The sequence below is a fragment of the Corvus hawaiiensis genome, chromosome 10 (assembly GCF_020740725.1).
Source record: "Corvus hawaiiensis isolate bCorHaw1 chromosome 10, bCorHaw1.pri.cur, whole genome shotgun sequence".
Lineage (NCBI taxonomy): Eukaryota > Metazoa > Chordata > Aves > Passeriformes > Corvidae > Corvus > Corvus hawaiiensis.
In genome coordinates this window covers 5,640,652-5,667,274 of record NC_063222.1, presented here as the reverse complement: position 1 = coordinate 5,667,274, position 26,623 = coordinate 5,640,652, and the positions used below count along the sequence as shown (strand labels likewise).

Here is a 26,623-nt window from a genome sequence, read left to right as displayed (position 1 = left end):
TGCTGGGCTGAGTACAGTGAGCAGCAGGAGTGATCTTACACTGCAGTGCTGCATCATGCTGCAGTTCACCCCAGGTGAACAATCCTTCCCTACCCAAAGTCTTTGAATGCAATGGATCAAGTCTTTGGCACATTATTTTGATTATTTGCTTACTGTTTCACGCTCTCTTAGGTTGAGTTTCACACAGTCTCACAGTGTCAGGGTACTTAAATCTTGGCATTAACACCTGTGCTTTGCATTTTACTGCTTAAAGAATTTTCAGTGTTCAGCTTCTCCAGAGCAGGTTACAGAAAAGTGATTTCACCTAGGACACACCTGTCCTCTGAACGAAAGCCATGCTCGTGTGAATGAAACCCAGCAATGCTCAACTATTTTCATGTGAAACAATCTGCAGTAAAACAGACAAAATTCCACATTTGGCAATACCCTTAAGTGATATAAAATTAGGCACACAGGAACTTAAAATTCTAAAAGTCCTACTGACATCTCCAAACTATAACATGACAAAATTAAACAGTGGGGGATTTCAAAAGTGCTAAGCAGACTGGCAGTGAAAAGACAACATTTTGCTTTCTTTTTACGCAACATCTTAAAGAAAAAAGTCTTTAATACCACAGAACAAATGTTCCCAGGGTGACTTGCACAACTCTTAACAAAGCAATTGACTTTAATCAATGCACAACTCACATGAAGAAAGTTAAACTCAAGCTTTACTGAGCTAAATACACACAAGCAGGAGACGTGTATCAAAACCTACAAAGCCTACAACACTGAAGTAAAATACATTTAGCTATGGAATCTTACAAGACCATGCTAAACTCCTCTATCTCATGCTTTGAGTAAAACTTCATAAAAATACCAACTATGTAATTGTTAATGGTTATTAATGTTTGTTCTAATGCATGATGAAAGAATTTAGCACACAAAACACCTGCTACTGTCTCCTCTAAAATACTCCTCCCATCTCCCCCCACACAGCACGTTCCATGTTATTACTGTTGGTAGTGACCAGAAACCAAAGTGCCACAAAGACAACACTTTATCCTCTAAGAATATTCTGATTTGACAATGAAAAAAATCACAATGCACTTACCTTGTTTCAAGGAGTAAAGGAGTTGAAGACCACTTTGTAGTTAGAGATGTTGTCACAGCCTTAGAATCTGCTTTTACAAGTGAAGAGCTGAGCCAGATTCCAAGAACTGCAATAAGTATTTCCATTTTATAGAAGGCTGAAAATGATGAAAGAAAATAATGAGTTTTGCATTGTCTCTTCTTACAAATACAGGTCTCACATATCCAAATACACTGAGATGTATTTTAAGATTTTAAGATTGCATTTAATGCAATACATTAATGAGATGATCATCATCTCACCTGGGCTCACAAAATCAGAAACACTATGAAAACTCGAAGAGAGGCAAGGAATTTACAGTCTTACTCCTGAGATGCAATTAAACCTAAATCAATTCCATCTTCCTGTGTGTTTATGCTTTCAAATAAGCTTGCTTCTGTTCCGGGACACCAACACCACATTCTACTTGCTTTAAGAGGTATTGCAAACTGCACTTATTTCAGATTGGGTGGGAAAACAGCCTGCTGTTCATTTCACGGGAGGTGAAGTCACACCTTGTGTTAGCACAGATTCAGCAGCTGTGGACTAACCAGAATCAGATGAGCCAGGCAAGGATGAGGTTCCCCAGTTACTACTTCAGGTTCTGCTGGGCACAGCAGACTGCTTCTTTGAGGAATGAAGAAACAAGTATTTCCCAGCTGCACTAAGCACCACCAAATTTAAAAGCTGAAAAATGAATGAAATAATGCAAACAGACTCAAATGATACAACCTACTGTGACAAATGAGCCAAAAAGAAAAATTTATGACATTTCTTTATTGTCCTTCATGTGTATTTTCAAGCCTTTGTATTCTCTGGCCTACACACCAAAATAAAGCCGAGTGGAACTTCCTTGCCAACAATTCTTCAGCTTATGGAAGACCTGAATTCTTCTGTTGGCTTTCCATTACAGTCTCCAAAATTTCAAGCTTTTTTTGCCCCTCTCTGACTGAAGTACATTTATATTTACCACACCCCCAATATGCACTCAGGTACTCTTTCATTTCTTTATCCTTCTTTTTTTCTGGATAACTCATTTTCCATGTCCCCCCTGCACCTGAAAAAACATCCTGCTCCAATTCTACATATATCACACCCAATAACCTGCCAGGATCTAACTTCTGTCTCTTTTTTATTACTATCTCAATGTAAAGAATAGGGTTATATATCTATAGCTCTAAGCTACCTGTATATATACACAGACAAACGAAGCAAATCCTACTCTCTTTAAAAGTTTATACCCCTCCAGCCAAATGTTTCCCAGCAATAACTCAGACATTGTTCTTTCTCTGGGGATAAAAGCAGAAGTTCCTGCTGTGATATCCAAAGAGCAGCTTGGTCAGCTGCACACGACATTTGCTTTATGCCACACCTGGGAAGCAGACAGATGGCATCACAGAATGGTCACAGCCATCACTCCCGGTGTGCAGAGAGGGAAGCTCAGCCAATATTTGTGGAGTGAAACATTGACTTCTGCCAAGTACAACAAAAGGACACAGTTCACAGTTCCTCCCAGAGATGGGTCCTTCTTATTCTCTGCAAATCATACACTGGAGTTTGGAACAGGTAAATGAATACACTGAACAGCATTCTCATGCCTAAAGCTCCTATGCTGCTCTCTTGTGCCTGCTTTCCCACTCTGGGAAAGACTGTAATAAAAGCCTTTTTCTGCACGAAATAGGAAAGAAACCAAAGGACACATCTGTCACCTGACACAGTTTAGCCAACTGAAAACCTGCAGATTAGAAGTATCTACAAGCCCTCAATAATAACAGCCATAAAACAAAGGAATGACTGGTATCTCAAAGAAAAATACACCACGGAAAAAGGGGCAAGAGGCACGGGAATGAACATAAGTGACACAAAAAGATTCAGCTCTGTGCTAGGTAACAAAGCAAAACCCAATCTGAATTATGACATTGCAAAGCGGATTTTTCACACCCCAGTTGTAAATATTTTTCCTCCTTATTTTTCCTCCAATTACTCTGTTTAAAATACTTCCGGAAACTTGGACATCCAGCCTTGGGGAAAGGAATAAATCAGCCCACATTTACAGTCAGTGCCCTCTGCCATGTCCTGTGAGGTCGGGCTGGTAGCGAGCGGGCGAAGCGCTGCACTGCACGGAAGGGCAAAGGCGAGCGGGACGGAAGGGCAAGCGCTGCTGCGGACACAGCGCTGAGCTCCCTGGACCGATACCGCGCACGGCGAGGATCACTGGTAACAGCGATCACTGAGAGCTCGGCAGGCTCTGTGTAAGCACGCCCTTTAAAGCTGCCGTGCTACGGATACTGAAACCAAACGACGGCGATTAACTGGTCAGCCCATGACCAGAAATGCCTTGTTCCAGCTGCCGGTCGCCGCCAGCCCCCTGTCACTGAAGCGCTGAGCAGCCGCACGGCAGCTCCGGGCCGCCCAGGGCTCAAAACACACATCAAACCCGGGCCGTCAAGTGGTTAATGGTGCGCGGCATTAAACGCGGGCACAGCCTCTGCCGCCGCTCCCCGGTCCCGCTCCACTCGTGCGCCCGCGGACCGACCGCCCGACCCCCGCGGGGCGCGGAGGCCGCTCGAGGGACCCCGCCGGTGTCGGCCGCGCAGCGAGGCTCCCCTCCGCGGGGCTGCGACGCCCGCCCCGGCCGCCCGCCGCCACCCAGGCCGCTGCCACGGGCCCGCCCCGCCGCCGCTCCCGCACGGCCCCGCCGCGCCCGGCCGGTAACTGCGGTGCCCGCACCTGCGAACGGCCCCGCCGCGCGCCGCCCGGCTCCCGCCGCCCTCGCTGCTTCCGCTTCCGCTGCCGAGCCAGCGCCGCACGGCGCCGCACAGTGACGGCGGGGCCGGGCCGGGGCCGCCGCCATCGGGGAGCCGCTCCCGCCGCACAGTGACGGCGGGGCCGGGCCGGGGCCGCCGCCATCGGGGAGCCGCTCCCGCCGCACAGTGACGGCGGGGCCGGGCCGGGGCCGCCGCCATCGGGGAGCCGCTCCCGCCGCACAGTGACGGCGGGGCCGGGCCGGGGCCGCCGCCATCGGGGAGCCGCTCCCGCGCCGCCCGCAGCCCGCCGTGGGCTGGCCGGACAGCCCCGGCCCCAGGGAAGGGCCGTGCTAACAGCAGGGGCTTTTCCTGGACTTCTGTGCAGTCTCAGTTGAAGGAGGTAACGCCCGAAGCGAAGGTGGAACCTGTGTTTTTTCCGTTATTAACTGGCCCGTGAGCGGTCGCCAGCCTGTGCTGCTGGAAGGAGACCCTGTGCAAACAACTGCTTCCTTCAGCTGCTCGTTTATTTGTAGTGTAAAGACGGGGGGAAACCGAAAGCAGCATATGGCAGATTAAAAAACAGTCGTTCTTCATTTATTTTCTCTGTACCTTTTACACCTTCTCCATCAGAACCCCCGCTGAACTGTCGCTCGTTCATCCCGAACACGCTTCGCCACTCTGTGTGTGCTCTGTGCTCACCGGCCCCCGCCGCGCCCTCCGAGCGTTCTGTAGTGTCACCGGGGGTGGGGCAGCAGAACTGGGGTCTCCGGCAAGACACGGAAAGCCAGGAGAAAGCTGTGAGTCCAGGCAAAGTAACTACGGCAAGGGTAAGGCAGTGCCTCAAGAGCTGAGCTGAACCGCGGGACAGGTGGTGGCTGGTGGGTATCCTGGAGAGTGGCATCCCACTACTGCTCATGGCCACAGATGTTTGCAGGGCTGTTCACAACACAAACACTAAGGTTTGCGAGGCAGACCTAGGGATTACTTACATGTGATCCTGAAGTTTTAAAGGTTTTCTTTCCGGTTTCATTTTAAAACACTATTAAAACTCTGAAAGCGGCAGGTGTCTGGCTGACTTCATCTCTGAGCCTTATGACACGAGAACAATGTGATGAATAATGGTGGTGTTTTGATGTGTCTGTGACCAAACCCGAGGCAGCCCTGCAGTAGTGGTCTCTCAGGGCTGTTATGTGCGTCATCTCCAAGGTTTGTGCCTTTTTTTAAAAATTTTTTCCCTCTACCCAGTGGTGGGGTAAGTAACCCCATCAGTGCCTCCCCCGGGGATCCCCAACGCCCCTTCCAAGCCATGTCCTTGCTCCCTTCCCAGGCTTAGGGGGAGCACTTTGAGGCCCCAGGGAGTTTTGGAGACCGCCCGAACGATGGAGATTTTGGGATGTTTTAGGGGTGCTGACTCCCTCCGTGCCCTCCCCAGGGACCCCCAATGTCTCCCCGCCATGTCCTCTTGTCACTTCCCAGGATGGGTGCTGGGGATTTGCGGGGGGGGGAGTGGGTTTGGCCGGGTGTGGAGAGCAAGAACGGGGGCGTTGGGAGCTCGGGGCCGTGGCCAGAGGCGCTCGGGCCGGAGCAGGGGCGGCACCGCGCTCCAAGGCGGGGCCCGGGGGTGACCGCAGCCCTCCCCGCCCACCCCGCGTCTCCTCGGAAACCCCGCGGCGAGCGGCCAATGGCGCGCTCGGGCACAGCGCCGCCCTCCCCGCGCCTCGCGAGATCTGTGCCCACCACAACCTCAGCGTGGACTACACCTCCCGGCGGCGCCGAGGGCGGGCTCGGTAGCCAATGAGACGCGGGAGCTCGGGGTGGGCGGGACCGGCCGCGGCCAATCGGGTGCGGGCAGCTGCAGCGGCGGAAGCGGCGCTCGGCAGCGGCGGCGACGCGGGGCGACCGGGCTCAGGGACCGGCGCACGGCACCGTCTCGGGCACAGGTACTGCCGCGGCCAGCGCACGGCATCTCCCCGATCTGCGGGCCGGGGGTGGTTCCGAGGAAGGGCTGCGGGTAGGGGGCGGCGGCCGCTGCGTCAAAGCGCGACGGCGACAGGGAGGGAACGAGCCTCAGCTGGCGGAAGAGCTGCGGAGGGGGCATCGCGAAGGGACGACAGCAGGGTACGGCGCTGCGGTGCGGACCGGGCCGAGGCGGCAGGGCCGTCGCGCTGCCGGGCACATCCGGGCCCTGCGGCCCATCACGGCGGCGCGGCGGGGCGGGGCGGGCAGGGCGGGCGCTGATTGGCCGGTTCCGCCCCGCCGCCATTGGTCGGGCGCCGCGCGAGCCCGCCCGCGCGGGCGCGCCGGGGTGGGTGGGGCCGCGGGGCCGCGCCCGGAGAGCGGGAGGGAGGGAGGGAGGGAGGGAGGAGGGACGGGGGCGGCGGCGCCGGGCCGCGCGTGTCGCGACATAACGGCCGCGCTGCCCCCAGGTGATATGAGCTCGCAGCAGTTTCCCCGTTCGGGCGCGCCTCCCGCCGCCCTGGGACCAGCGCCGCCGCCCATCCCCACCAGCGGCTCCGCCGGGATTATCGCCCCCGCCGCCACAGGTAAGCGCGATCCCGACCCCGCATCTGTCGGCTCCAGGGGTGGGAAGCGATCCCGGTGACCCCGCCCCGTCCATCGCCCTCTTCCGCCTCGGGCGGGAGGAGCGAGGCGGCCCCGCGGGCTGTGGCAGCCGACCTGAAAGCTGCCGCGGTTCCGCGTGGGGAGAACGCCGTGGGAGTCGGGTCAGCTGCCGGCTCTGGAGAGCGCCGGCAGAAGGGGGATGCGCCTTTGCTGCCAAGTGTCTGTGCGCAGCTGTCTGTCCCTCTCAGCTCGTCCGCTGTGTGTTCTTAGCAGAAGTGACGAGTGGGCATGGGAACATCCATCTCATGGCGCTGGAAATGGAGTGGGAACCCTGATTCCAGGTCCTGCTGTCCCTGCCACGGTGACAGGTTTTCAGCAGGCCACCAGAAGTGACTGGGGGAGCAGCTGCATTTTCAGGAGGGTTTATGCTTTTTTTTCAGCTTGATATTCAGATAGATATTGCATTAAGTGCGGAGTTTTTCATGCTGTTTGATGTGGGGTTTAATGGCAGTTACTACGATAATTAAAACTTTTTCACTTGAAAGAAAACTTAGTCAATCTGTGTTTAAAGAAGGTGTTTAGATGGACTTCTCAGAGTTGACCCCAGGTTGCCCAACATTGCCAGACCCCTCAGTTCTGAGGGGAACAGACAGAAGCAGTGCCAGAGTTCCCAGTTTTTTCATCACTGGAATATGTTTAATTGTAAGAGTGAATTTCTTTACCTTAGATATTTCTGATGTCTCATCTCTGACCTAGTGGGTGCCCAAAGCGAACTTTTTAACAATTCTTACCTTCTTCTCTTTTTTTTTCACTAGTGAGTGACGAATCTAGTCGCGAGTCAGAAGTTGCTCCCAGAGAACACATGGGTCCCAGTGGCTCCATACAGCCTCGGGAGGAGAAGCAGGAGCCTGTGGTGGTTCGGCCTTACCCACAGGTCCAGATGCTGACACAGCACCACCCTGTCCAGTCTGGTGCCCCAGTGACAGTGACAGCACCACCAGCACACTTGACTCCAGCTGTGCCACTTTCTTTTTCGGATGGGCTTATGAAGGTAATGAGAGGATTCATCGGGGGAAAAAATACGATCTGTATGAGTCGGTGTTGAGAAAAAGTAAATTACAGCCAAACCTTCCCTGCTTTTGTTTCTAAAGCTTTCCTTGCATGCTTCTGCTGACTGTGCAGTGCCTTGTGGGTTCCAGATGATACACTGAGGACTTGCTAGTATTTCAGTATTATTTTTGAGGGGGGTGTATTTTGTTTATCTTTTAGGAGAACAGTGATTTCAATCAGTTTCTGAAATCTTCCATTTTCTCTGCAGGGTATAAAATTAACTGTTAATATCCAGTGTCTGTAGGGCAATACCATAGCCCTGACAGATTCTGCTGATGACTCATGCTAGAACCTGCATATTTCCAGGACAAAATATGCCCTTTCTTTGTTAGGAATAACCAAATATTCAGTATCTTTCTTCTCCAAATATTTACCCATACTTGCATAAACTTTCTCCTCAGGCTTTGACCCCACAAAATGATTGCTGCTTCAACACTGAGCTCTCATTTGAAGTTGCCAATGTCTCTGTCTTTCCATTTCTTGTAGCCTCCCTTGAAGCCCACCATGCCCAGCCGGCCCATTGCTCCTGCTCCACCCTCTACTCTCTCAGCTCCCACAAAGGTCCCTGGGCAAGTGACTGTGACCATGGAAAGCAACATACCACAGGCTCCAACAATTCCTGTGGCAACAATCAGTGGGCAACAGGTGTGGTTTTTTAGTGGCTTTTCTGTTCCATCTGACTGCATGGTCAGATCAATACACGTACAACTGAAAATGTGGGCTTTTGGAGCAGGAGGGAAGGTAAAAGAGCAGGTTTCCCAATTCAGTGCCACTGGTTGTTGGATCAGTTCTGCTTGTATCATTAAACTTCAGCCTCAGTTATCACCACCTCTTTACAAAGCTGCTGATTTGTTGTAATCATCCAACTGAGATAGCACAGCCAGGCTCTGATGGCAGAGCCATACCCAAAAGCTGGGTCTTTCCTTAAAAGCTCCTGCTGTGTCAGTGTCACTTGGAGAATTTCTGCTGCAGACAAACTGCTGGGATTCATTATTGCAGTGTTCTTCAGCTTCCCTGGGAGGAGATCAGAAGAGGCTGGTGAACAGTTCATGAGTTTGCACTGTGTTCTTCTGAACTAGGAGTGACAAAATTTGAGGGAGCCTGTGTAGATAACGCTTTTGAAAATTTTTTCTCCTCTAACTTGACTGCAGAGCCAGTTCCGGTGGTTTGAAAATAGTTTGTCAGAACGCTCATTGCTAAATCTCTCAGGGTTTTGATGTAAAGTGTCTTTAGGTGGACTTGAGTTAGTCTGGCTAAGGATGTGCAGCAGTTTCAGTGGATTTATTGTATATTAATATCTCTGGGAAGTCTAGAGTTATGAAAAAATAGAATTTGTTCCAGCATTTGCCAGATTTCCACCATTCTCTCAACTTTATTGGAGAGGTGGTATGAAACTATGCCTTAATGTCACCAATGCTAGGAGGGCCAACTCTGTGGTTGTTTGTGGGTGGCTACTGGGTGACTGTCACCCAGGTACCAACCATAAAAACAGACCAGTGAAACAGAGAAGTGTTTACATCTTGCAGTGTCAGCAGGCTCTGTAACTTTATCCTGTACAAACACCTGCCTCTTTTCTCCACTCAGCTTTTAATGCATGCAACCTTGGTACACCGATTATTTCTCCAAAATCTCTTTTCTGTCTCTGAGGCTGAGATGTGGTAATTCTGTGGCCATTAATTTTTGTCAACACAGCTGACTTGTTTTGTTCTTGAACTCTGCAGGGGCATCCCAGTAACTTGCATCATATCATGGCCACCAACGTGCAGATGTCCATCATCAGGAGTAGTGCTCCTGGGCCTCCCCTGCACATTGGAGCATCTCATCTGCCCCGAGGTAAAGATCCAGCTGTGCTATCCCTGCCTCCTGTTCACAGTCTCTCAGCTGGTGCATTTAGCCCACACCTCTGAAACTCTCCTCGCTGCTAATGCAACTCTTTCTTCAGATGTTTAAACTGTTAGCGTGAGTGAGTGACTGCTGGCCTTTTAAGAATTATGTTGCCTTCAGCCATTTAGGGCAGCACCATGAGACAGTGTTTAAAATGCTGACAGATACCAGCACATCTGTTATTCTAATTCTTTACTGTTAAAACAGTCAACACTTTCAAGAAAAAATATCCACTGGTAGAGACTCACCTACCCTGCAAAATGTCATGTACATTCTTGGTAGCAAGTATTGCTCACCTATGGCAGGGGCAGCTGGGCAGTTGTGAGGCACATTCTTGTATCCCCCTGTCACAGGACCACTCATGCATGCTAACACATCATATTGTGTGCATTTGCATTTACCTGTGACAACTACAGGCTCTTGTTTCCCAGGATTTTGGATGCTACAGCTTGTAAAACAGGAGATCAGCCCCTTAATGCAGCCCTGTGCTCTTTACAGCCTGTAAGATTTCTGACTGCAGCTTTACTTTCGAAGTCTTATGGGTTAGGTTTGTAGTTCAGCTTTAAATTGATCTGAATTCCAAGTACCATTTGTCACTTTTATTTCTTTTTATGTTCAATGTTATTTGCTCACTCAAGAAAAATAAATGGACACGAGCTAAAACATAATCTTCTTCAACTAGAGCAGATGGAAGGACTGTGGATGTTTATCTGTAGCTAAAGTAGTGTTCACCTGCTTCTTGGGGGACAGCTGCCACAGACTTGGACTCTCAGTACACATTACCCTTTTTCCCTGCTCTTTGTCTCTTGGTTTGATTATTAACTTTTGAGGTAGTCATCTCAATGGAGGACATGTACAGAAGGTATGCAATCCAGTCCATCAACTGATTGCAAGGCTACTGGCCTTGGTGATTTATTATGATCAGGAGTGATCAGACAGTAGACAAATTAATCAATTGCAGGTTTAAATGGTGTGGAGTTTTGGTCTTGTTTTTTTTGGGGGGAGGTGTGGCTGTTTGTTTTGTTTTGTATGGTGTTTCCTTGTTTTGGTTTCCTTCTTTTGCAAGTGTATTTTTCTTCTGAACTTCATCAGGTGCAGTGAGATCATTGCTGGTATCAGGTGACTTATTTACACATTGGCTCAGTAATCAAACTGAATTACTTCTACTGACTTCCATAGCTTGGAATAAGAAAACATGGGATTTGCCATACAAGACTATTACAGGGGAATAAGAGATACCTCTAAAGCAAATTAATTTAAATAATACCTACCCCTCCACACATGCTTTTTTTAAACCTTATGTATGTTTGTTGAAAGCCTTATTTTTACACCAACATCACGTGAACTGACATGCATATGAAATTAGAACTGACATGCCAGCTAATGTCAGGGTCTGTCTGTGGTTGTGTCGGAGCTGTTGGGTGCACGCAATTTAACATGCTTCGTTTGTTTGTTCCCCAGGTGCAGCAGCTGCTGCAGTGATGTCCAGTTCCAAAGTAACCACAGTCCTGAGACCAGCTTCCCAGTTGCCAAATGCGGCCGCAGCTCAGCCAGCAGTTCAGCACATCATTCACCAGCCAATCCAGGCAGGTAGCAGCCAGGCAGCTCTGCACATCACTGACTGCCAGCTCCAAACTCTTCCTGGCACATATCTGTAATGTATAACCTCTAATTGCCTGATTACTGGGCTGTCAGCTCTCTTCCAGGTCTATTTTCTTTATTTTCTTCGTAGACTTGGTGCCAGAAATTGGGTTTTTATCTGTCTCCAAAATGCTTAGAAACTGGGAAGACAGTTTAGTTCTGACATGTTCATGTTTTAAAGTCTGAAAAGTCCGGTACAATGTGCTGGTGTTGATTTATTCTTCAATATGTGAATTGATGTAGAATTTTTGAAGTCTCACTGTAATATGTATATCTCAGCTTTTGTACATGTATAAGGAGAGGATTGTAGGTATCATCTCTCTAAAAGCAGTGCTAGTGTTCAGCCTTAGGACAGAGGATTAAACATCTTCACATTGTGCTTTCAGTTAGGATCCCAATCACCTCTGACTTCATGGCTATACTTGGATTGGAATTTCTTTTCATTCTGAAGGGAGCACACCTTTGAGTCTTTTTCTAAAGACCCTCAAGAGATGTGGTCTTGTTAGCTTTGTGGGTTACTGGTTCCTGTGCTCTGTGTGTGTTGAAAACCAGGACAGTTCTGCTTAGGAGCTTGCGGATCAATTCAGAAAGACTGGAAATGTCTCAGAATGCCAAAACTTAGTGACAAGGTGTAGGGAAGCCAGTTTTAACCAAGTAATTCCTAGTTGTTCTCTAAACAGCAGAATTTCCTTTCTGAATGTTCTCTCTTTAACTTTTTTTTTTTTTTTTTTTTTTTTTTTAATAGTCTCGTCCTCCTGTGACAACTTCGAGCACAATTCCTCCTGCAGTGGTGGCAACTGTCTCAGCCACAAGAGCTCAGTCCCCTGTTATAACCACAACAGCAGCACATGCCACAGAGTCAACCCTCAGGTAAAACCTACAGTGCTCTGACTTGACAGAAATTGCAGTGAGGAGAAATGTTAATCATCCAGAGCTGATAATCCTGTACATGTGGAATGATATAAAACAAAAATAGTAATGCTTGTGCAGTGCAAATCCTTGCAGTTCTGTGAATAAAAATGGGTATAAACATGAACTGCTGCTCTGTGTTACGAGAAGGAAAGACCTTAATGAATCACTTTTGAAGCCCTGCTCCCTGGACAGCAGAGTTTGTGTTGCGGGAACTTGTGAATATTTGGCCCGTATTTTTTACGAAGACACAGCAAAAAGTGAAACATGAATGTTGAAAAGCATCCCTGACATGAAGTTCCCTTTATGAACTGATAAGAGTTATGATAAGACTGCCCTTCTGGCTGAGTACATTGGGCAGATGAGGATAGAACAGTGTAGTTCAAACTCTTTATGTTGCTTTGCCATGTGATTGACAGCAGCGCTGCTGCCACCGGGGAGGAGGCAGAGGCCTGATGCGTGTCCCTGTGTTGTATCTTCCATATTCAGTATCCACATGGTTATCTTGATGATTACTTTTCTTCCTGTTCAGTCGCCCCACGCTGTCTATCCAGCAGCACCCCCCTTCCGCAGCAATCAGCATCCAGCGGCCGGCGCAGCCCCGGGACACGGCCACACGGATCACGCTGCCCTCGCACCCCGCCATAGGCACACAGAAACCACAGCTCCACACCATGGCTCAGGTAAGCTGCAAGCACCAGAAAACCCTCTTGCTGCTTCTTGAGATCTCTTTTGTTTATAGCTTGCAGGCTAAGATTAAATTTTGGAAAAGAGTTAGTATGAGTTAGAAATTAATGTTCTTTACAGTCAGTGCAAGATGATTCCATACTAAGTATAGATTTTAAATGTGGTAGTCTTCTAACTTCAAAAATTTCTTTTCATAGAAAACCATTTTCAGTACTGGTACTCCAGTGGCAGCAGCAACTGTGGCACCTATTTTGGCAACGAATACCATTGCTTCAGCAACCACAGCTGGTGAGTATTCGTAATGCTGTTGTGGGAGCATCGTGAGGGGTGGGGTTTGTTGCTTTTTGTTGGCTTTCTTCTTTGAATTTAGAACCTGATCATTTCTGAGCAAAACTTTTTTCATGGTAAAGACTGCATTTGGAGGTGCATGAGCAGGCTTCAGGAGAGAAATTACAGAGTTCTTCTTTGCCCTCTTTAGGATGTAGATACCCTGGCATGGTAGGGCTCCAAAGAAAGATCTCCTATTAAGTTTGGTTTTTTTCTTCAGGTTCTGTATCTCACACCCAAGCGCCTACAAGCACCATTGTTACCATGACAATGCCCTCACATTCTTCCCATGCTACAGCTGTCACGACCTCAAACATCCCAGTTGGTGAGTGATTTCAGTTTTCAGAAAAGTGTGTAACTGATGCTTCAGTTTTTCTCTGTATGCTGGAAGTGTTTGTGCATGTTAGCAAATTAAGGAGGGAAAGGAAATCAGTTCAAACTGGGAGAAACCAATTAACAGGTCTGCTGTTCTAATTTTTTTTTAATACCAGGAAGAAATAGATGTTCTAGGAGGAGCAGATAATAAAATGGCTCGTTTACTTCCTCTTGAATTTTTAGACAAACTTGGGCCTTTTGGCACTTCAATACCTGCACTGGATACTGCAAAAGTTATAACTGCTTGGTGATAGACTATGGCTTTCTTAGTTGATTTTGTAAGTTACTTCATGTGCTTCTTGAGGTGTTAGGTGTAGCCTAGCTGAATTTGATTAGTGTGTTCACTTGAATGTAAAACACTTAAGGTCTAAAGGTGGGAACTTTATTTGCCTGAATGTGGAATGTGCCTGAGATGTTTCCTACAGAACTCCATAAGGTTCCTTTTGTTTGTCTGTTTTCCTGTTGACCTCCTTGTTCTTTTGAAATTTTGTAGTCTCTTTTTATTTCCAAGGAGTGAAATTGTATCTCATACATCAGCATTTCTTGTAAAGCTTTTGTAGGTGTTTTCTTTCTTTTCGTGGCCTCTGTCCACATACACTTGTCTGTCTTGGTCTCATTTCCCTTGATCTCTGCTTTCAAAACTCAGATAACTTGTTCTTGTCATCAGAATGGTTTGGGCTGATCCTAAAATAATGAACTTAATCTGAGCACTGAAGTGACTTTGTTAGCAAGTGTAGTTTATATATGTATTTAGAATATCCATCCATTCTGTTAGAAATTGGTGAGAAATGCTTTGTTCTCCTTTTGGTCTGTTGTGGATAGGAAATAATCTGTGGATGGGGTGGGTTGTTTTGGGTTGAGAGGGAAGGGAGTAGTGTTGCTTGGTTTTTTTGACAAAGTTATTGATCTTGCCTTTGCAGTGTTTCTTAGCCTTTCCCTTGCCTGTCAATTGATTAAGCGTTTGTCTTTATGCAGCTAAAGTGGTTCCCCAGCAAATCACACACACTTCTCCCCGGATCCAGTCTGATTACACAGCAGAGAGGAGTAACCTCATACCTCTGTCCAGCCACCGGGCATCTCCAAACCCAGTAGCAATGGAAACCAGAAATGACAACAGGTGGGCAGAGAACTAACAGCTCTCTCAATGAGAGTGTGTGTGAGAAGGGTTTGAGTGCCCTGCTGCTTTTCTGCTGTGGTGGAAATAACCTTGTAGAAGCCTGGAGGGGATGGGATTTGGTAGTTTTGGATCAATTATGATAGTTGAGGTAATTGATAGCTTATGACAGATGAGATTGGAAAGCACGGGGAGTGCTGAAGGGCAGGGGTTGAAGGTTAACTGTTGAACTCACGTGTGTAACACTTGCTCTCTTTGATGCCTGTAGGCAGTCGGTGCCTGTCCAGTTCCAGTATTTCTTGCCTACATACCCCCCCTCTGCCTACCCTCTGACTGCACACACCTACACCCCCATCACCAGCTCCGTGTCCACCATCCGCCAGTATCCAGGTAAGACCAGCTTGGGACAAGCAGCCTCGGGTGCTTTGTTGAGATTTTAGCTTATGTATGTGCTTTAGTGATGGAAGGAACTAAAAGGATTTGCACTTGATTCTGATAATTTGTCACAAAAAGTCTCTGATGACTTGTTGACAGAGGGGAAAACCCATGGGCAGAGGGTACTGAACTAATTCAGAGCCTACTAAATCCAGCTAATAACAGTTTTCTCAGGAGTTTCATATTTGATATCCCAGCGGTTGCGTGTCTGTAAGTAAAAGTTTTTGATTCTACAAATCAAAACAATTCCATTCCTCCAAACCAAGCCAACTCATTGACACATGTTCATTCCCTGGTGTTCTGATAAGCTCTTTTAATATCTTTTCATGTGAATGTACAGTTTGAGAGAGAAACCTGAACCAAAAAGGGAAGAAATAATTTGCCTTTCACACTTGCACTAGCGTTCTGTTTAGAAAAATGGAGCAATTAATGTATTTGAACAGTCGCAGTCAAAAAAATTATGCACAACCCAAACTTATGTCATTCTGTGACAAAATTTGGAGCATTTTTACCTTACCTCGTTTAGGGCTGTTCTCTCTAATGTGATAATTTCCACTGTTCAGACTGCAAGAACATGCATGATGTGGATTTTCCTGGCGTATCTGTGTCTGCTGGCAGCACGTTACCTATGAGCAGTATAGAGGAAATTCAGAAGGACTGGGAGGTGGCAAAGCCCATTTGTTGAACAGGAAAGTATAGAATCATAGGGTTCTTTAGAAACCTAAAGTTTGAGAAAGACCTTTAAGATCTTCAAGTCTAGCCATTAATCCAGCACTCCGAAGGCTACTGCTAAACCATTTTCCCAAGTGACACACTCACACATCTTTTAGATCCTTCCAGGGATGGGGACTCCACCACTTCCCTGAGCAGCCTGTGCCAGGGCTTAACAACCTTTTATGGGAAGAATTTTTTCCTACCATCCAATCTAAACTTTCCCTGACAGAACATAATTGCACACAGTGAAGAGTTCCAGTTCTGGAGGCATACTGGGGTGGTGGTAGGCTAATGGTCATTTGTATAAATGCAAATGTATGTTCTTCATCAGGAGCTTATTGACAGAGACGTTTTACTTGTTAAATTGACTTGAAGAATCCATGGAAAGTATTAATTATGGCAGCTGGTGGTGACAACTTAAAGCAGAGCATTCAGGGTATGAGGAGGGAGGTACACCTATGCTGAGCACAGCTGAGTCAGGCTGCAGAGGAGACTTTTTAAAAGATCACTGAGATAAGGAGAGTTAATGCAGAATTTTGGAGGCAGAATGTTGGCTTTGGTTTTCCAAATGCTGGTTGTGTTTTACATAGTATCCCAAAAGGATTTTGTTGGATAGAAAGTTTTGCAACAGTAGTGTTTTGACTAAGAGGATAAATGTGCCACACTTTATACAGAGCCATTTTCAGGGACCTTGTTTCAATTTTTGATGCTTGTTTTTAGAGTGTCTTGTCAGCACAAGAACTTGATGGAAATCCTGTGACAATGATAAAACCAGCTTGTTCTGCACTGTTAGCAAGCAAGGCCATTGTTGGCAAGTTCACACTTGAATTCTGTGTGTGCCTGCAGAAATCCTGGTGCAGCTCTGTAGAGACTGGAAATCTGGAGATCCAGGGTCTGCAAGTGGTCCAGCAGTATTATTAAGTGCTGTGTGGGAGAGCTGTAATACACTGTGTAGTGGATCTGAAAAGATGGAATCAGTTGTTTAGAGCTGTGAATTTATTTAAATGAATTGAGCTACTTAAAGAAGGTGTATTGTTGGGAACATTGCTCTGCCACTAAAAGATAATCATGTTCATTTGAGCTGTGGGATCCAGCCCATAATTGTGAGCCATGTTCTGAGGCCAGATAAGGTTGTGTTCAACTTCAGAGCACAAGAAATTACTTAGGTTTCTGATTACTTTTAATCTATTTTTTTAAGCAGGAAAAAATGCCAAGTGTTGGTACTTACATGCATTATACAATATGATAGTGAGCAAAAATACAGCACAGCTTTCTGAGACTGTAATTTGAGTCTACCTAAAAGCAGAGTTTAACTGATCTTTTCTCTCTTGCTGCAATTTGAAATAAAAAATAGAATGAAAATCAGCAGTAATGTTTAATTCCTCTGGCAGACAATCTTACTTCTCTACTCTCAAATTTACTACTGCAACAAGCACACTGGCAAATTAATTTTTCAAAGCAAAAAAAAGTCTTTGAAAAAAAAGTTAGTATTTGAGCGAGAGATGGTAGGGGGAACTGAGGTGACCTGCTGGTGAGGTGTCTGTGTTGCTGCTCCCAGTTTCAGCCCAGGCGCCCAACTCGGCCATCACAGCCCAGACCGGTGTGGGAGTGGCCTCCACTGTGCACCTGAACCCCATGCAGCTGATGACAGTCGATGCATCTCACGCCCGGCACATCCAGGGCATCCAGCCGGCTCCCATCAGTGCCCAGGGCATCCAGCCCGCACCCATCAGTGCCCAGGGCATCCAGCCAGCGCCCATCGGGACACAAGGACTCCACCCTGCTGCACCCATGGGCACGCAGGGGCTGCAGCCAGCACCCATTGGTGCCCAGCAGCCACCCGGCGACACCAAGACCTCAGGTAAGTGCAAGCAGCCAAGTCCTCACTTCAGACCGAGACAGAGCAGCCGAGCTGCTGTCCTACACCTTTGGCTCTGACTGATTATGTTGTTACAGTCTCTTTGGTCCAGAGGTGGACACTGAATACATCCGTGCACATATTCTCACAGCAAATATCTGTTGCCTATTTCTGAACTGATTTATTTTTAAAGCGTACTAGGTGGAGTGTGTGGGCAGCCTTGGATGGGTTACTTCAGTGGAAAAGACTGGCAGTGCCTGAGCTTAAACAAATGCCTTCAGTAAGGCCTTGTAGGAAAAGTAACTTAAAAGTGAGCGACGTTCTCCGGCTGTGCATTAGATCCCAGGAGCAATTAGAATACAGCCAGGTACCTTCTGCTGTTGGTAACCTGATATTGAGCTATGACAGAAACCATCTTTCATTAAAAATGATTGGTCCGATGAAGCCCCAACAGCTTACTGGAGGAATGGGATATGGCATCCAAGAGAACGTGCTGTTGCATAGCTGGCAGGCACAGTGTTGTGACTTCCTGGCTGTCCATGTGGTGTGCATCCCTCAGTTGGCCAAACAGGCTCTGGCAGGAGGTCAGAATGCAAACACAGCTGATGTAGCTTATGTACAACTAGCATGTGTTGCCACATGGGCTCTTACCAAAAGTGTTACTCTGTTGACCCAATAGTGTTGGTGATCTCCCTAGTGATTTCTGTGTTTTCCTTGTCTTCTGGAAAAGATTATTTCCTGAGAAGCTTTTGTTAGGCAGGAGGTAGTTTCCACCTTCCCTGCAGAAGGTTCAGTGATCAGATTGCTCGTGGCAAAGATACTGCTTACAAAAGTGTCTGAAAACACTGCAGTTAGTGACTGAGGGACTCAGATAATGGACAACATACGCTCTGCAAACCCCTGCTTTGTCATCACATTTCATTAAGTAACTGCTGCTTTCCACTCTCTCTCTGTGTTTTCCTCTCTGCTGTGTCCGTGTCCATCCTTCCCAGCAGTAGTCCTGGCAGATGGAGCCACCATTGTAGCCAATCCTATTAGCAACACATTCAACACTGCTTCTGCAGCAACTACTGTTGTGCAAACCCACAACCAGAGTGCCAGTGCCAGTGCTCCAGCCCAAGGCTCCTCCCCACGCCCAAGCATCCTTCGCAAGAAACCAGCCACTGATGGGTGAGTAGAACTGAAGGCGACATGTGAGTGACTTCTGTGCAATCCAGCCCAGCCAAATGGAATCATTTCAGTGGAGATAAGGAATATTCTTGCAGATTATTCACTCAGCAGTGGTTGCGAGTAACCTGCTGATTGGTGAAACCGTTCTTCTCCTCCCCCAGGGCAGGATACAGTTTTCTGTACTGTCAGTAATAAAATGAGAAGGACAGTTTGTGTCTTAGGTCTTGAAAGTGACCTTTTGAGGGAAAGTGGATCTGAGGCTTTCTTGCTCAGTGTGATAAAAAGAAAGAGTTCACAATCTACTAAAATTAGAATTGGGTGCTTTGTCTTCAGTGCTTTTCTTGGAAGAATATGTGGATGAGTGGAAAGGATAGGATTAGTACCCTGCTGTGAAGTCTGATTAGGAAAAAGCGAGGGAGTAACTAAACTCTTAAAATATTTTATGTTGCCTGTCTATTTTTAAATGCCTTAATAAAGAGGCAAGAGACAGCTTTAGAATTAACAATGCATTTCCTTCCAACTAGCAACTGAAAGCATTTGGAACTAATGTGTCCTGTGAGATTAAAATTGCATATTTTTTATGTGGGTGGAAACCTTTTTTAAGGCAGAGAAGCTGCAGGCTCTAAAACTGAAAGAGAAGTTAAAGAGTCAGAGGTAGATCACTAAAGACTGTTTCCATTTGAGAGGTTGATTATTTTGGACAACAATTTGACTTTTGGTCCCACAGGAGACTAAATAGTCTCTAAAATACCTTAATCAGCCTTATCATCTTAACATCCACACTCAGGCCTTGAGGTCCTGGAGTCAGGGTCTGACAGTCTGGTCCAGCTAGAGGGAGCAGATACCTATCTGAGCACTGTTCAGTTCCAGATGATTTGCTCAGTCTTGAAGCAGGAGTACAGGACAGCAGTATGGCCAGACCCCTTTGTCCACTGCTGGAGCCTGGCAGTTGCAGCGAAGTGTTCTCACTGACGGGATGAAAGTACAGCTGGCATTCTTGGAGAAGCCCTAAATTGGGTGAGACTAAGCCAGAGCTACTAATCTTTTATTTTAAAAGAAAATATAATACCTAATTTGAAAAGTAAAATGAGACTCTCTGTGTAGCGAATTGGTTATACTGAATACAGAGAGCAGTGCTACAGCCACAACTCCTGTCCTGGTTTGTGCAAGAGAGCTGATTTCTTTGCTCTCAGGGGTGTTTGTCTTTGCACAGGGAGGTAGGAATCCTAGATCTGTCTGTCTCTTACAGGCTGGCAGTCCGGAAAAGCTTAATTCCCCCTCAGCCACCTGAAGTGGCCAGCACACGTGTTGAGAGCACTATGCGAAGCACGTCTGGATCACCAAGGCCTGCTGGGTAAGACTTTAGGAAACAGCCAACTGCATCACAATAGTGGCATTACATTTGTTTGACTTGTGCTCTTTGGCTATTGGAGCATTCTTCTTTCTTTTGGGAAACAATCTATTTTGAATTTGTGACAAACAGCCTTGACAAGTTCTGCTGTTCGTGAAGCTGAGGAAGTAACCCTTAAAAGCTGTGGTGATGAGCTTTCACAGAAACAAACAAAAACCCTCCACTATTGAAAGGGGAGATAGGCCTCAAAACTTTTCTATAGTACTTGAAAATTAACACTGAGGAAAGGTAAATGCAGCTTGTGCCGTGCTTCAGTAGAGTTCAGTGGCTTTACAATTTTATAACTGTAAGCTACAGTGGGAGCTCCTGCAGAGGATGAGGCAAGTACAGTTTTTGGTACAAGTTCCTCTTGGCTGCATTGTAAAACTCTTTTGATCCTTTTACAAGTATTTTGAAGTTACCTGGAATTAGTCATGGGATTTGCTTGTCATGGTGAATGGAAAAAGTAGTATCTATAATAAATACAAAGGATTAGAAAGGGGGAGGAGGAGGAAATATAACTGAGATTAAGCCTTCTCCTGTTGTTAAACACTTTATTGAGCCAGGTGGGTGCAGGAAAAACTGGATAGTCTGACTCCAGTTTGGCTCATTTCCTTTGTGCTGGGTGCTTATGACTGAGATACAGTTCACTTCACTTTGTTTTGCTTTTATTTGTGCTACAGTGGCAAGCCAAAGCCTGAAATTCACGTGTCCATGGCCACTCCAGTCCCTGTGTCTATGGAGGCAGTGTGTAACCAAGGTGGCGAGCAGCCCACCATCACAGTGCCCCCGACCTCCCAGCAGCCCCCCTCTGCCATTCCAACGATCATCGCGGCCGCCAGTCCCACCTCCCAGCCTGCAGCAGCACTGTCCACCATTCCCGGAGCTGTTCCGGCTGCCCCGCCCACTTCCACCACCATCGTGGCAGCACCTGCTCCTCCATCCACCATGAGCGGTGCCCTGTCAGCGGTGCTGGGCCCTGTGGTACCAGAGATCAAAATCAAAGAGGAAATGGAGCCTATGGACATCATGCGACCAGTATCTGGTAGGTGGCTGGTAATCATCCGCTTGCTTTTTTAGTTTTTGACACAGTGGAGGAATTAGGAGGATTGCAACACTTTCATCTTGAAACTAAAAGGTCATCTCTTCCATGGTAGCACAGAACACTAGAGCTCCCATATGCCTTATAAAGATCTAGTTTGCCTTTTTTCTAATCTCCCATGACATCACTTCTTATTGTGGTTGCTTTGTTCACGTTCAAATGATCCAACTTCAAAGAGTCTGTGTGAGTTCCTTGCCTAAAATGCACATGCTCAGCAGTGGTACTGATATATTATGGAATAGCTCAGTTAAATTCAGTTTGTTCACAAATCCTACTGTTCAGCTCCAGTGGCCTTTCTTATATGTGAAGAATTCGTGGCCAGATTAGGACTTCCTAGGGCCCTCCTGTGATTCATGCATATTTTTCTCTAGAACTTTTAAAAATGTTCATTATGTTGCCTTACTTACCCAGCTTGGCCATAGTTGCTATCAAATGACAAGGTCAGTAAATTCAGATCCTTACAGATCTTTTTGGGCACTATATAGTGGCAAAGTGATAGGAGTGCATCCCACTTTCATGAGTTTCAGAGTTCAGGTTTAGCTGTTGGTTTTATCACTCTCCTTGAAGCTGTATGTTGTCCTGTAAGAAAGCAGCTCCTTGCTGCAGACGTGTGTGGAGCATAGGCAGATAGCATTAAGCTCTTCGGGGTTCTTCTGTCTCTTCCTGGCATTTGTGGGTATGCCAAATTGTCAAGAGATCCCATCCCAGAAATTTTATGCTGCAGCCTTGGTCGTGGCTGATGGAGATTGTCCCTCCAAGTTCAGGGAGCGTTCCCTCAGACTACCTGGCTCACTGCTGCCAGCTCCACACGTGTGTTGATTGGTGCAGTGACCTGCTGATCAGTGCTGAGGGCTTGGCAGTACAAGCAGACTCCTGCAAGGAGAGTGCTGCAGTCGTGCTTCGATTCCATCTGACTCTCTCATCACAAGAGGATAGGGACTTGCTTACTATGCCAGTGACTTGTGTCGGTGTACATACAGAGGGGTATTTTTTTACAGTAACACAGACAGATGTTAGGATGATTCCTTTTTGTTAACATTAACATAAGTTTCAAGTATGAAGCAACTGAGGGACAATTGGCTCTGCTCTCATTCTTTATGTATATGAGACACTGAAAACTTTAGCTTATAGGCTTGTCCTAATAATTACTGCTGGCTTGATATCTGGCCTGTTGGTACCTATCACGTTCCTCACACTGTGCTGAAACAGGAAATACTGTTGGAAGTAGTGTTCAAACAATGCGTTATCTTCCCACTGCTGATGGTTTGGGTTCTTCTCTTTCCTTCCTCTCAGCAGTCCCTCCTTTGACTACAAGTACTGTGTCTCCATCTTTGGCACTGCTGGCCAACAATCTTTCCATGCCTCCAAGCGATTTGCCACCTGGTGCCTCACCGAGGAAGAAACCTCGTAAGCAGCAGCATGTCATCTCCACAGAGGAGGGGGACATGATGGAAACAAACAGCACTGATGATGAGAAATCCACTGCCAAAAGTTTGATGGTGAAGGCAGAGAAGCGAAAGTCTCCTCCAAAGGAGTATATAGGTAATGACGTCTCTGATGTCTTTGTTCTTATTCAGGTGTCTGTATTTTCTGTTCTGTTTCTCAGAGAAGGTGCTCTGTCACATTCCCACTTCCTAAATACGAGTAATAGAGAATCCAAGTATCTGTTCCTCAGCACTTTTTGTAAAGGGCTGCTCAGGGAAAATGAATTTTCTCAACACACATTTTGTATGAGGTGGCACTTACTGATCTGCTGCTGGAGTGGATGCCAGTCTGCTTTCACTGCTCGATGATAATGCAGCTCTGGATCCTTTTGTAGACGAGGAAGGTGTACGATACGTCCCTGTGCGTCCCAGGCCGCCGATCACCCTGCTCCGTCATTACCGCAACCCTTGGAAAGCTGCTTACCACCACTTCCAGAGATACAGCGACGTCCGCGTCAAAGGTCAGACTCGGGATGGAGCAGACAAGGAGGGAAGGAGGCTACACAGAGTTAGCTGTAGTTTTGTAAATGAGAAAATGGTGTGGTTATTGATGAATCTACTTATGCACAGTGATAGAAATTTGCTCACAAAAGGTATCCTCATAAAAGTGACATGCCGTGGTGATAGGCTGCACTTGAGTTTTCTCATTTGCTACCTAACACTTGCACTTTAATCACATTCCATATTTAGTGTAACTAGTCTTGTGAAGTAACAAATGGGCTTTTAAAGAAGACTTTTTTACCTAATGCAAGGAAAACAGAGATCAGATACTGTCTTCCAGACTTTTTACCTAGTATTTCAAAAACTTTTAAGCAAACTGGGTTTTCACAACTGTGCAAATACATCTAGGAGTGAGAAGTAGTACAAGGTGGGCCTTTTACTGTTTGTGCCAGGTGTTTGAAACATTGAGCACTATATTCTTTAAATGAGAAAATAAGGGGTTATGATGTAACCTTTCTGAAAGTACAGATAACCTGTTAGTGAGTGAGAGCAGCAGTCAGGTACATGGCAGATGGGAGGTCACTTTCCTGTCTGAATCAAAACGTTGCTCATTGTCATTTATTAGGATGTAGTGGGAGCAGAACTTGGGTTATTGTTGTTTGAGAAGAGAGGCCTGGCCAGCTCCTGAAATTTGAGTACTGTATGCTTGTGTTTCCTGGTGACAGAAGAGAAGAAGGCCATGCTGCAAGAGATTGCCAGTCAGAAGGGTGTGTCCTGTCGTGCACAAGGGTGGAAGGTCCATCTCTGTGCAGCGCAGCTACTACAGCTGGTAGGTGCACGGGGCTTGGAGCTTCCCGCAATATGAGGGAACATGAGGCTGTGTAAGACAGGAAGATATTCTTACAAACTCAGTACATTGGGATACCCTAAAGAAACTGGTGTGTAGTGCCCAAAGGGAGTGGGACATGCTTTCCCCTTTCTCAGGAATGTGGCATAAGTGGCTTGGAAACTTGGAGTGTTGGTTTTGATCCAGACATAAGAGCTGATGTATTTTGTACAGATGATCAAAACTGGCAACTCCCTCCTGCTGGTGCACAGGTCTGAAGAAGCGTCTGTTTGGGATGGTGCGGCTGATCTGAGGAGGCAGCACTGATCCACATTCCTGGATGCTTCTGTTTCAGGTTGGGGGTGAGGTAGGTGCTCTGCATTTTAGCACCAAACTCCCCAAAACCTCTGCATTCCTGGAATAGTATTGTGAGAAGTAGGGGAAGCAGTTGTAGTAGGATCCATGTTTCTTCAGAAGAGGAGCAATCCTGTAAATAGGATGTTAAAAGGAATGGATAGTGCCACATTTTGTCAGAGGCTCCATCTTCTGAATCACTGACGAGAGCAGCTGAGAGGGGAATGGATTATCACTGTTTCTGTGTAGTGTTGTTAACGTGGGCGAGTGTTTGCCAGCTTGGCAGTGACCCTTCTCATGAAGGGCTGATGTCTTTTAGACAAACCTGGAGCATGATGTGTATGAGAGACTGACTGCCCTGCAGGAGGGACTCATTCCTAAGAAAAAGGCAGCAACCGATGATGACTTGCATCGAATCAATGAACTGATACAGGTAGGTCCTGTGGCCCCTCAACCCAAAACTATACCCTTAGTTACAAAGCATCCTGCTGCTGTTAGGAAAAGCTAAAGCTGACCTAAAAAAACCCATGTGGGTTCACTTCCTGTGTTATCAGTTACGAGGGGCACAAGTAGGAAAAGGGAAAGGGATTGCTTAGACCAGACATTCTGCAGTTAATGACAAGTGTTTCCTTTCAGGGGAACATGCAGAGGTGTAAACTCGTGATGGATCAAATCACTGAGGCTCGAGACTCCATGCTAAAGGTCTTGGATCACAAGGATCGTGTTTTGAAGCTTCTAAACAAGAACGGAACTGTCAAGAAAGTGTCCAAATTAAAGCGAAAGGAGAAGGTTTGAACGCAGACTAATGACTTTGGAAATGGAGAACGTGTACAGAATGGAGCTGAACCTTTTTGTAGTTTGGGTTTGTTTTTAAGCAGAGCATCGGAATAAAAACGGATGAGTTTAGGGAACAGATGGACACGTGAAGCGTGGTGACCTGAAGGGATTGTCCTTGATCTTGTCATAATGAACAAAGATTTCTCTCAGGCTCATCCCTTTTTAAAGTCTTTCCAGTCCCACTGTTTAACTCCTGATGTGTCAGGTATGGACACACCTGTAAGGCAGGAGATTGTGCAGGGGACTCCAGGAGGCTGACATACAGCTATGGACCCAGACAGCAGCCAAGCTTCCGAGCAATGGAAATGGCACCTCTTTCGGTTACCCCATTCAGTTCTCATTCTGACCTTCCAGTGTCTAAAGCAGCCTTCTTACACCAGTGCCACTGCACTAGGGGATCTGCCACAAAGAATCTCCAGCAGCTCAGAAGTCCTAGCTGTCAAGATTAAAAGAAAATGGTAAAAAAAAAAAGGGGGGGGGGGGGGAGAAATCATTTCAAAGTGATATTGTAGTGTCTGTGTCTGTGTTGGTGCTCTGGAATACCTTGTGTTGAGGTACCTCTTTGCAACAGAGGTACTGTAGCTGGTGTAATGTTAATTGTACGTACCACATACATCCTGAAAACATGAATAAAGGAATTGGAGGGTTTTGTACGTGAGCAGTTTGAGTACCTTTGTACCAGTGAAACTCTTCAAGCTGCAAGCTTGAAAACAAAGCTTTGGAAGAAGCTGAGGGGAGAAGAAACAGCATGTTGGGAATCAGCCAGCACCCTGTGCTGTGGAAGGTGAGTAATGCAGTTCCCAATTCAGGTCCTAAAGATGAAATACGGATTACCCCCCCTGCACTTGTCCATTTAACTTTAGTATTTTAGAAAAATTACCAATCAGTTCATTTTTAGTCTCCTCAGCAGGAAACTTCAGTTTCATGAACTAACTCTTTTAAGAGTACATTCTTTTCTCCATCCAGTTACAGTGCTGTTATCTTTCCTTTATTCAGAACTGAGTTCTTTCAGAACTTAGATTAAAAAAATAGTATTTAATTCTTATTTCCTGATTTTTATAATTAGAGAAGTAAGTAGAATGTCCATATCCACACTGTTCTTGTGTTTTTACTTTTAACACATGCAAACCAAATTAGTTTCAGCTGTGGATGGTATTAGCTTGATTTTGCTTGTTCAAATGAAACCACTTCCATTGAAAGATACAATTCTAATATAATGACATTAACTTTCCTAATACCGAAGTTACGGTAATTGTGTATGTTGAAATTAAAAGCAGAGGTAAGACTAGAAAAGGTGGGAATTAAAGTGCTGCTATCATCTCGCATTTCTTGTCCTTCAGGAAGAGAAGAACATGCACAACTGGTCAAGTATTTGTTTGATGTTGTCAGGGTAATAAAACACAGTGCCAACACTCACAGGTTCCTAAGGACTCGGCAAGAAGCTCGCTGGTGATTATGAAGTGGATTTTTGCAGCGCTGGGAACTGTTTCATATCTTGGCAAAAGGATTTTAGGTGCAATCCAAGGCATTACCAGCAAAGAGAGG

General features: G+C 46.5%; 2 protein-coding genes and 1 long non-coding RNA gene across 10 annotated transcripts in view; 2 read left to right on the top strand and 1 right to left on the bottom strand.

The window, feature by feature from the left end:
• Positions 1-3,881, bottom strand: part of UGGT1 (UDP-glucose glycoprotein glucosyltransferase 1) — a 41,963-nt gene extending 38,082 nt beyond the window's left edge. For 2 of the 3 annotated variants that reach the window (XM_048314308.1, XM_048314311.1), the window contains exons 1-2: positions 3,842-3,881; positions 1,094-1,229 (exon numbers count right to left, since the gene is read on the bottom strand). In XM_048314308.1, coding sequence (XP_048170265.1) covers positions 1,094-1,218 — 125 coding nt within the window. In that variant the 5' untranslated portion in view covers positions 1,219-1,229; positions 3,842-3,881. Of the gene's footprint in view, positions 1-1,093; positions 1,230-1,662; positions 3,481-3,841 lie in introns of those variants that run through there. The other variant, XM_048314310.1, reaches the window with a different exon arrangement.
• A 75-nt stretch (positions 3,882-3,956) lies between these two features.
• On the top strand, positions 3,957-4,920 carry LOC125330813. Its single transcript, XR_007205710.1, has 2 exons — positions 3,957-4,258; positions 4,489-4,920. It is a non-coding gene; the product is annotated as an uncharacterized LOC125330813 (long non-coding RNA).
• An 803-nt stretch (positions 4,921-5,723) lies between these two features.
• On the top strand, positions 5,724-25,731 carry SAP130 (Sin3A associated protein 130). 6 transcript variants are annotated; one of them, XM_048314692.1, is made up of 21 exons: positions 5,724-5,798; positions 6,285-6,401; positions 7,236-7,471; positions 8,017-8,175; positions 9,252-9,363; positions 10,876-11,000; positions 11,801-11,925; positions 12,497-12,647; positions 12,849-12,939; positions 13,199-13,303; positions 14,329-14,470; positions 14,736-14,857; positions 17,175-17,477; positions 18,470-18,644; positions 19,894-19,998; positions 20,718-21,079; positions 22,433-22,678; positions 22,956-23,081; positions 23,787-23,890; positions 24,561-24,674; positions 24,878-25,731. In XM_048314692.1, the coding sequence occupies exons 2-21, from the start codon at positions 6,290-6,292 to the stop codon at positions 25,034-25,036; spliced, it is 3,174 nt and encodes a 1,057-aa protein (XP_048170649.1). In that variant the 5' UTR covers positions 5,724-5,798; positions 6,285-6,289; the 3' UTR covers positions 25,037-25,731. The 6 variants fall into 6 exon arrangements, with proteins under 6 accessions (XP_048170649.1, XP_048170647.1, XP_048170648.1 ...); XM_048314690.1 differs by having other exon boundaries at positions 22,430-22,678; XM_048314691.1 differs by having other exon boundaries at positions 18,467-18,644.
• Positions 25,732-26,623: the final 892 nt, after the last annotated feature.